The sequence below is a fragment of the Penaeus japonicus genome, unplaced genomic scaffold (assembly GCF_977035675.1).
Source record: "Penaeus japonicus unplaced genomic scaffold, GWHDUDI00000001_assembly GWHDUDI00000024, whole genome shotgun sequence".
NCBI lineage: Eukaryota > Metazoa > Arthropoda > Malacostraca > Decapoda > Penaeidae > Penaeus > Penaeus japonicus.
In genome coordinates, this window is record NW_028234426.1 from 28066791 (window position 1) to 28076790 (window position 10000).

At 36.9% G+C, this 10000-nt stretch overlaps 1 protein-coding gene across 2 annotated transcripts in view; it reads right to left on the minus strand.

Annotated features, from left to right (window-relative positions):
• The window catches only part of LOC122259932 (E3 ubiquitin-protein ligase makorin-2), a 15413-nt gene that overhangs the window by 976 nt on the left and 4437 nt on the right, over positions 1–10000 (minus strand). Inside the window, exons 2-8 of one of the 2 annotated variants that reach the window (XM_086550923.1) lie at positions 7654–7782; positions 6723–6887; positions 6321–6598; positions 5865–6094; positions 3177–3391; positions 2491–2607; positions 1581–1743 (exon numbers count right to left, since the gene is read on the minus strand). In XM_086550923.1, coding sequence (XP_086407049.1) covers positions 1581–1743; positions 2491–2607; positions 3177–3391; positions 5865–6094; positions 6321–6598; positions 6723–6887; positions 7654–7782 — 1297 coding nt within the window. The remainder of the gene's footprint in view (positions 1–1580; positions 1744–2490; positions 2608–3176; positions 3392–5864; positions 6095–6320; positions 6599–6722; positions 6888–7653; positions 7783–10000) is intronic. The other variant, XM_086550924.1, reaches the window with a different exon arrangement.

Genomic DNA, 10000 nt, shown 5'->3' on the forward strand with positions numbered 1-10000 from the left:
TGCCAGAAGAAGTGCCAAGAGTAGCGTTGGACGCATTGTGTTTAATCAAAGATTTACGCAATGTGTTAGGGTAAGTGAACACTACATCGATGTCCACTCTTTTAAGTAACTGACGCTTGTCATCGAGTGACTGATTGAACGGAACAACGAGTAAGTTATCGGACCTATCCTTACGCGTGACTTTAGTTTGTGAATAAAATTTGGATCTCGCATATGAATGTGCTTGTTCTAAGAAAAACTTAGGGTAGCCAAGATTCTTAAAAGACTCCATAATGATGCTAAGTTCTCTATCAATAAATTCATTATCACTGATCCTATATGCTCTAAGAAACATAGACGAGGCTACTGATTTCTTAATGGATAAAGGATGATATGAGAAAAAATGAAGATAATTAGCAACATGAGTGGGTTTCCGGTAAACTGAAAACTTTAAATACCCGTTGAAATTATGCAACATTATATCTAAAAAGGGTAATTTTCCAGCATTTTCAGGTGTTAGGAACTTTCATGAAAAAGTTCGAAACGTCGCAAGTTTTTCCTTTCTTTTAGTGGCAGTGTTATTAATTTTGTTATGTGCACGTTACTGTGTTTTTTGTGATTCATATATATATATATATATATATATATATATATATATATATATATATATATATATATATATATATATATATATATATATATATATAAATATATATATATATATATATATATATATATATATATATATATATATATATATATATGTATATATGTATATATGTATATATGTATATATGTATATATGTATATATTTATATATTTATATATTTATATATTTATATATTTATATATTTATATATCTATATATCTATATATGTATATATGTATATATGCATGTGTGCGTGTATGTGTGTGTGTGTGTGTGTGTGTGTGTGTGTGTGTGTGTGTGTGTGTGTGTGTGTGTGTGTGTGTGTGTGTGTGTGTGTGTGTGTGTGTGTGTGTGTGTGTGTGTGTGTATATGTGTGTATATGTGTGTATATGTGTGTATATGTGTGTATATGTGTGTGTGTGTGTGTGTGTGTGTGTGTGTGTGTGTGTGTGTGTGTGTGTGTGTGTGTGTGTGTGTGTGTGTGTGTGTGTGTGTGTGTGTGTGTGTGTGTGTATATATATATATATATATATATATATATATATATATATATATATATATATATATATATATATGAACATAAATGTATGAGTGTAATTGTAGGCATAGGTGTATATATAGTTATAACCATGGGCGAAATTTTAGGTTTGGGTGTGGTTGTAGATATACAGATATAGGTATATAGGTAGGTGTAGGTGTAGGTAAGGGTATAGGTGTAAGGTGTAGGGGGTGTAGCTAAGAGTATAGGCAAAAGGATGTAGATAAGGGTATAGGTGTAATTAAGGGTATAAGTAAGGGTGTTGGTAAGAATATAGGTAAGAATGTAGGTAAGAATGTAGGTAAGAATGTAGGTAAGAATGTAGGTAAGGATGTAGCTAATGGATTTATACAAAACAGTATTTGCAATCAGTCTCATCAGAACTGCCTTGAGAAAAAAACAAAGCTGACTTACATCAAGATACAACTGGAGCTCTCCATCTGCTGCGAATCTGCGCCGACGCCTCGGTGGTCCGACATCCTTCTTTGTGCCGTCTGGCAAGGCATGCAGGTAAAAACACTTGTTCCCAAAGGGACACTGGCCTTCTCCTTGCTTGAAGTACTTACAAGGCTTGGCACTGTGGTAAGAATGGTTTCCATTATTTCGTGATGACTTGACAATAGACCATCAGGGAGAGTATGAGCAAGAAAAGTAATAGAAAAATATATAAGCTGCTTATACTTTCAAGTAATTCATAATCTCTTCCAAATGTAACATTAAACCCTATCATGACGTGGTGGATATTTAACAAATTCCCCTTCCACCAGCAATATAGCAAGCGTGCACAGCTTCCCACTGGAAAACCTGGGTGATTTCCCAAGGCGCGATGCCAAGCTCAACCTCTCACAAGAAGGAGGTACCCAAAAATGGTTTTGTATTTTTTCTAAATCATTTGATAAAGTCAAAACAAATATGATCATACAAATGTAACTACAATGTGTACATAAAAAAGGTGTACAATGTGTGTATACAGTGAAACTTCATAACACGATATGGGAAATATTCTGATTTAGTGAAATGACATAATCTGTCATGAATGGGTTAAATTCAAACTAAATTTAACAGAAGCATCAACATTTGTCTAACACTGCCAATATCATGAAACTGTTACTGAGGAAAAATTAAATCTAGTTAAAAATGTCTGAAGAACTGATGTCTTTCACATCTATTACACAAACAATAATTGAAAGAATAATGTAAACATAAAGTAGTGCCTTACAGTTAGCTGATCCTATGATCAAATTTGCTTCTGCTCATTACAAATTACCAAACATCAATAAATAAAATATATATATGAGTCAAGAAATATTTTGCCTGAACCTACCTAAGAGCATGCTGGTAGCTGATTAGGAGCTTATCCTTCTCTTCTTTATCTTTGTCGTCAACCCAATATCGAGAGGGGACCACAAAGTCACTTTGGGTACGGCATTCAGGGCATGATCTTGGGACAAAGGCATCATTTGTAATGCATTGTTATAGAGAAAGGGAGATAACTTTTCATATATAAAGCTCTTTTACTCTATAAAATTTACATGTCCCTATCTATAAAATGCAGTGAGTATGACTAACACTTCCACTATGGGCATTTTATGCATGAATGGTTCATTTTTGTTAATTCCTTCAGTTGTGTAACCAATGCATCACTGAAAATGCTAATTAGTATCACTTTCTAATATATTCTAAATAGACTTGTATACCCCACCACGTCTAAAAAATTAACCCTTTGATGACGGTGCGTCACACCCATGTGACATGGCTAAATGCCCGATGACGGGGCGACACACCAGTGCGACGTTCCCAATGCATAGGCCCAGCGTAGGGGGTTTCCACTTATCGCTGGGCCCGTCGGGATAGGGTTAACATGCCCAGACCAGGCTAAACATCACAAGATATGGCCCATCTCAAAAGGGTTAACTATTAAACACCCATTATTTCTAAAGCAATTTTTTCCAAGCTTTTTCAGTTCACACTGAATTCATATTCTAAAAATACAATTGACCATATACATACCGTACAATTTTATTTTCAAACTGTTTTGACTGACGCCATTTACGTATACAGTTGAGGCAGAAGCAATGGCCACAGTTAGGTAGAATGCCAAACCTTCGCTGAGATGCTAGAGGACGTTCCATCACTGTGTCCATGCATATTCCACAAACTTTATCCCGAGAACGTGCTACAGCAAAGGAATGCTCCATCTCAGCTTCTATCAATTTTGTACATTCCTGGAAACAAACACAAAAAAAAATGCAAATACAATCTTTTTTTAATAACTTGACAAGGTGACTCGGCTGCAGAAGAAACCTCTCATCAAATAAACTAACAGATTTAATAAAAGTATGAACTACTAAGAAAGAATTGTACGCAATACCAGGGATGCACCTGACAGTAATTTTACTGAATTTTGCTCAATTATCATGTCATTTTCAGAGTCATTTCTTGCATCTATCATTGGAATAGTATAGTGCCTTTATAGAATGTGGATGGGATTCTTAGGTATAGACTTCTGGGGTGGATTGAGGAGGCATTATGACCTTTTTATCTCTATACCAAATGAAGATGGACCCTTCAGTTTACAAGTATAGTAGATGGGAGATATCTTTATTACTAGATAGGAGGAGAATTCCAGTTCTGCACATGCTCTGTGAGTGGGGCGCAATATGGAGAAAGCAATTTTTGGAATGAGTTAAAGAAAGTGGTGGGGAGGTTACCAAAGGAAGAAAATGTGGCGACTCATTAAGCATGCTGGTGAAGGGAATAGAGGGAATGAAGAGGTAAAGGGTATGTATAAAGTCCAGGAGAAAAATGTGGAAGGGCAGGAGATGGATTCTGTAAAAAGGATGGAAATGGCTGTAGTAAATACATATTTTAAAAAGAGAAGGAACAGGGTGAACAGGGTGATGTAAAAGAGCTGATGGGAACAACAGTGGATGGGAATCTATAGGATGACTTTGGAGGTGAAAGAAGAGAGTGAAGACAAAACGAAGGATCAGCTGGTGGAAGTTGAAAAAGGAAGTTTGTGGTACCACATTCAGGAAGGAAGTGAGACAGGCAGAAGTTCTGCACATCTTCTGAGATAGTTAGGAATGGGCTTGGTGTGACCTCTGGACCTAGGAAGGTTCAGGAAAGTATAACAAGGAAGAGAGATGAAGAAAGTATAAGGAGATGCACCAATAAGGCAAAGAGCAAGGAGCTTGGGCTAAGGAAAAGGCACATAGCAAGCTACATAAGTAATGAAAAGTAGAAAAGGACTTGCATCAATTGGCCAGACAAAGGGTTTGAGCAGGGAAGGATGTACAGCAGGTTAGGATGATAAAAGATGCAGATGGATGAGCAAGGAGACTGTGTTGAGAAGGTGGGCAGTGTACTTTGAGAAGCTGATGAATAAAAGAAATGAGAAGGAAACAAGTTTGGGTGATGCAGAAAGGTCTGAAATGCAATGGGTTTGCAAAAGAGGAAGTGAGTGAAAAAGGATGAAAGAGGGGAAGGCAGTCAGTCCAGATGATATATCAAATGAGTTTCTAACAAGATTGTTTAACCCGTTAACCCATTCACACTGGGGCAATTCTGGCTTTATATGGTCGTAATGCCAGGGTTTTCAAACGCACAAGCCTAACACCTTGAGACTCTCAGGCGCACAAGCCGCGAGCCTGGGCTGCCCGCTCGCTCACCCCGAGCGCCGGCCTTGCCCAGATATCTTGTCACCAGCGTCTGACACAAAAAACACGAAACTATCAGCACGTCATCCGGCGCGAATGGGTTAACGACGGGTGATGTGATATCACGTCATGTTATGGCAGCACTTTCCGCTGGAGATATGATATTACATCATGGCTTTCTGTATGGTTTGCATGCTGGTTGATTTTGCGCACAGTAGGTGGCCACAGCCAGAGTTGCCATATAGCTTGAGGTGTTAGGCCTGCACACTTGAAATGTCCCTGCATTAAGACTGGGCAGGACCAAAAATGCCCCAGTCACATTGGGTTAACAAAACTTGGTAAAGTGAAAGGATGCCTGAAGAGTTTAAAAGTGTACTGGCACCAATTTTTAAAAATAAAGTGGTAGTGTAGAACTAAGTTAATTAAAAATCCATAAAGTGAATCAGCCAGTGCATAAAGTCATAGGAAGGTCATGAAAGCTAGGCTAAGAGGAGAGATTGTCTGTGAACACCAATATAGTTTCAAGCCAGATAAGAGACCTAAAGACAATATCTTTGCTTTGATAGTATTGATGCAGTATTATAGAAAAACCTAGAGTTCAACTATGTATGTGTGGATTGGGAAAAAGTTATGACTGGGTGCTAAGTGAGAAGTTATGGTACTGTATGAGAAAGTCAGGAGTAGCAGAGATGTATATGAGGGTGATGCAAGATATGTGTGACGACAGCATGATAGTGGTGAGCTGTGTAATAGGAATGATGGATGGGTTCAAGATGGAGGTGGGACAGCATCAGGGATTAGCTCTGAGCCAATTCATGACCACTAGCTCTGATTTTGGTTAAAAAAGTGATCTCTTGGCTTTGTATACACATAATGGAATACTGATCCTAAATTTTGTATTCTTACTGAACCTATGTACACCTAAATGCTATTAGCATCTCAAAAAATTCTGGTGGTGGGTGTCAAAATTCACCTTCACTGGTTAATTTGGTATTGGTACTATGGTAAAAATAAACAAATGACACCCTCTGTATCTTACCTCTCTATGTATCCTCCTCTGTTCTTTGTCATAGGGGTGTAAATAGGCTAACTGACACATTTCACAAAACTGGCCATGGATATACGTGCAGTGGTCTCCAACTTCGCATATGCCTGTCATTAGGTACGAGGAACAAAATTCACTATCCGAAGAACGTGCCTCACTGTTGGATCCCCCTGAAGAGCCTTTGTCTCCAGCTCCAGCTACTTGTGCATAAGAGACATCATATTCTGATTTGAAAAAAAACAAAAAAACATTAGTTATATTACTCAACATAATATTAGTTGTATTACTTAAAATATAAAATAAAATGTTGGTGTCTACTTAAACCATTTCTTTAAGATTATAAGATATATTTAGTATGGATCATCAACACTTGTACAATATATGAATGAGAGCTTTTGTGACCATGTTGAAAACTACGTAATTCAATAAGTAATCATTAGACACACTTACGCTTATTGATATTGTCTTTGGCAAATCTAGGTACAAATTCTGGAGCATCCACCCATGATGCTGGGCTCCCACCACATGAACTCTCCTGGTTCCTTTGTCTACTACTCAAGCTTGGTAAATTATTACTGCTGCTGCTGCTGCTGCTACTGATGATGTTGCTAGTATGGTTGTTACCGCTGGTGCTACTATTGCTGCTACTGCTGTTGCTTAAGTTCCTGAAGCCAATGGTAGCAGATGCGCCATTTGTAGGGTTATAAACAAACTCCTTGGCATGGGCACTGTAAATCATTTGTTCAATTAGCTTTAAGAATACAAGTCTTGTATCATACTCCAATATTATATTCTTGAAGTCAAGCTTTATTTCAGATATGAAGCTTACGTAACTAAAAGGATGTTTATTACCTTATGCCAAGTTTGCTAGGTTGACTAGACTGATTTCTCCCATCGTCTCCACTGCCGCCTCCCCGGTGCCTCAAATCTTGTCTTTCCGGTTCAGATGATGTGCGGTCAGAAGGAGGCTCCTGCCAGATGTCTGGCCGGGAATGGTCTGGCCGCACGTGGTCATACCTGGGAAGGAAACAACTTGTGTCATGCAAAATGTAGATGAAATACGCCACACAATCAAAAGGGGAAAAAAAGTAGAACTGGATGAGTGATTGAAGCAACAGCAAGAGAGAGGCAGAGTTTTTTTTTTTTTATCTATAAGTGCAATGCAATGATATAAATTTATCATCATTCCTAATATACAATGCATCACATCAAATTATTATCCTCCCCCTGAGTTTCATATACTTTCAATGAAGATTATACACTGACAGAAATACCTTCCTGATTACATGATAGTCAGTCATTAATCTTGCACAACTTAAACCGGTAAATGAAAAGGGTACAGCAAACACTGCTCTATTTACACATTTTCAGCTAGGGCCCCGTAACTGACTCTTAGTATAGAGGAATAAAAGAATTACCAGATATTCATTTTATAACCATATAAGCATTCCAAATAGAAAAAAGCAGGTAAGCAGTGAAAACATATATATAAAATAAAATAAATAAATATCTACGTCTATATCATCTCCCAACGTACAACTTTGGAAATAAAGCAACATCCTCAAAGGGAATGACACAGGAGCATTTTCTCCAGACTGACCAACATGCTGTATTGATATTTAAAATATCCTCACACATAATAAGCACATGATGTAGAAAAAAAAAAAGACTCATATGCTGATTGGTGGTAAGAAAAGCAATTCCAATGTCCAAATAATGACCTTCAGAAGTATTTATGATCCTCCTTCTTAATTCTCTAAAAATCTGATGGTCTTGAACATACCTGCATTGTTGTCCATAGACACAAGTTCCTCTCAGGTAATATCGACACACCATCGAGGGACGTGCTGCATCACGATTGTGAGAGTAGCGACAGCGCTCTCCCTCGCGACAAGCACCATTTATAAAATACCTGTCATAATGGAAAACAATACCTTTTTTTCTTTCTTTTTACAAGATGTACAGCAAGTTTCAACAATCATGTCATACTAATGAAAGCAAGCAAGGTATCGGTAGAATGAAAAATACTACTACCAGACCTTCTATGGAAGTGGCTGACATTGAATTAATAACAAAATATGTTTCCTTAAAGTAAATAATACCCCAATGCAAGGCACATTTAAATCAGTCACTCATATGGCTATTTGCAGGATTATCATAGAGTTCATTGTACCTCTATAATAAGAAAAAATGTGCCAATACTATATACTGAGTACTGTTAGTGCATGTATACATGCACTTGAAATCTAAGCTCATAGCCAGAGTACTTGCACTCTCCACTATGAGCCCACATTTATACATGCACTATTAAATATGGGCTGGAGAAATATTCATCTTGGCTTCAGGGATTACTTTTTGTTAAAGCGTGGCTGGTTTTTGATTAAAGCGATAATGAAAGTGATAATACAATCATACTAATCCTCTTTTTTTTTAGGGGGGGAGGGGGAATTGATAGTTTTATGTAGCAAAACCTCACATGAGGTATGTATCATTAGATCTTACCTCTCCTCCTTACCCATCCCTTGAATTAGCAGGAAAGAAGTATATATAAGGAAGTGCACGGCAAATCTAAAGCACACCTTGTCCATGTCTCCTCCTAAGCTCTATAACTGTCTTTCCTTTGTGTTACTGCTCTTGTCAAAGAAAACATTCTTCACCCATTACCATAAACTACTGCTGACCCACCAAGTAACCTGCCACTCACAACTCACAAGGTTTTCACACAATGCCATCATTTTGAGACACTAGTGATGCAGGTGTTTATATTATTCTCTCTCTCTCTCTCTCTCTCTCTCTCTCTCTCTCTCTCTCTCTCTCTCTCTCTCTCTCTCTCTCTCTCTCTCTCTCTCTCTCTCATTCTCTCTCTCTCTCTCTCATTCTCTCTCATTCTCTCTCATTCTCTCTCATTCGCATTCTCATTCAGATATACAGATACACAAACACACACATATATTCCAAACAATCTTCAACTGCCCCCAATAAAAATAATAATAACAGCAATATAATAATAATAATAATAATAATAATAATAATAATAATAATAATAATAATAGTAATAATAGTAATAATAATAATAAAAATAATAATCATGATGATGTGTAATTTTCAAAATTTAACATTTATACTTCTATGGTTACTTTACGGTGAGGACATGCATACATACATACATATACCTATTGTATAGAGAAATATTTACATAATGTACGTGTACAGATGGTATACTACAGCTGACCCAAGTCGGCTATTATGATCTACAGCTGACCAAGCTTTGCCTAACCAGGTAAGACATCCATTGCCTATTCATCGAAGCTACCCAAACCTACCTAACCTAACGCGGATGATCAATCATTTTGGAATGAGATGACTCATACCATCTAAGATAATGAGAGGCTGCTGAAGAAATCAGTTGACATTGTATGAGCACAAGTTTTCATGGAAAAGCAGTGTGGAGATGGATGTTTGATGTGAGTTTTGGGATGTGTTTTATGCAAGTCATGTTGATACTCATTTAAAAAAAAAGCGCTTTCTATATCATTCTGATTTCATTACCATCAAAATATAGAATTCTAACCCATGGGTGTCTTCCTTTCTTTTTCTTTTTTTTAACATCTTACCTATAGGGGTCTGGGTCTACTGTAACTCATTCAATCCAAAAATCCACGTATCTCAAAAAGGACAATACCAGCATTTTTGCAGGTGTATACAGAGTAGAAGTACACACATGCACTTTAATCATCAGAACATGAAAACATTTTCATTAATGTATAATATATTGAGAAGAGTAACTAATATGCCACAAGTAAGGTGTCTCTGTCTTTATTAGCAGGCTTCAATATAAAAATATAATGTTTTCTTCAGTAGGTTTAGCATTAGTTTCTCTCTCAATGTAATGCTACCAAGATCGAGATTATATTAACAAAAAATCTTCAGGAAACAAAATTCCTGACCTATATCTTCATCAGGCCAGACTAAGTCTGTTGTAACATCCACCGCATATATATTTTTCATCAACTGATATCCAAATCTATTCTAAGATTCCCACAATTCTGCAATATGTATAAATAAATACCAGATGTGTTTTTAGCTAACTTTATTTGTTTTTCCCCTTAAGACAAAATTTTAAGGGGTAA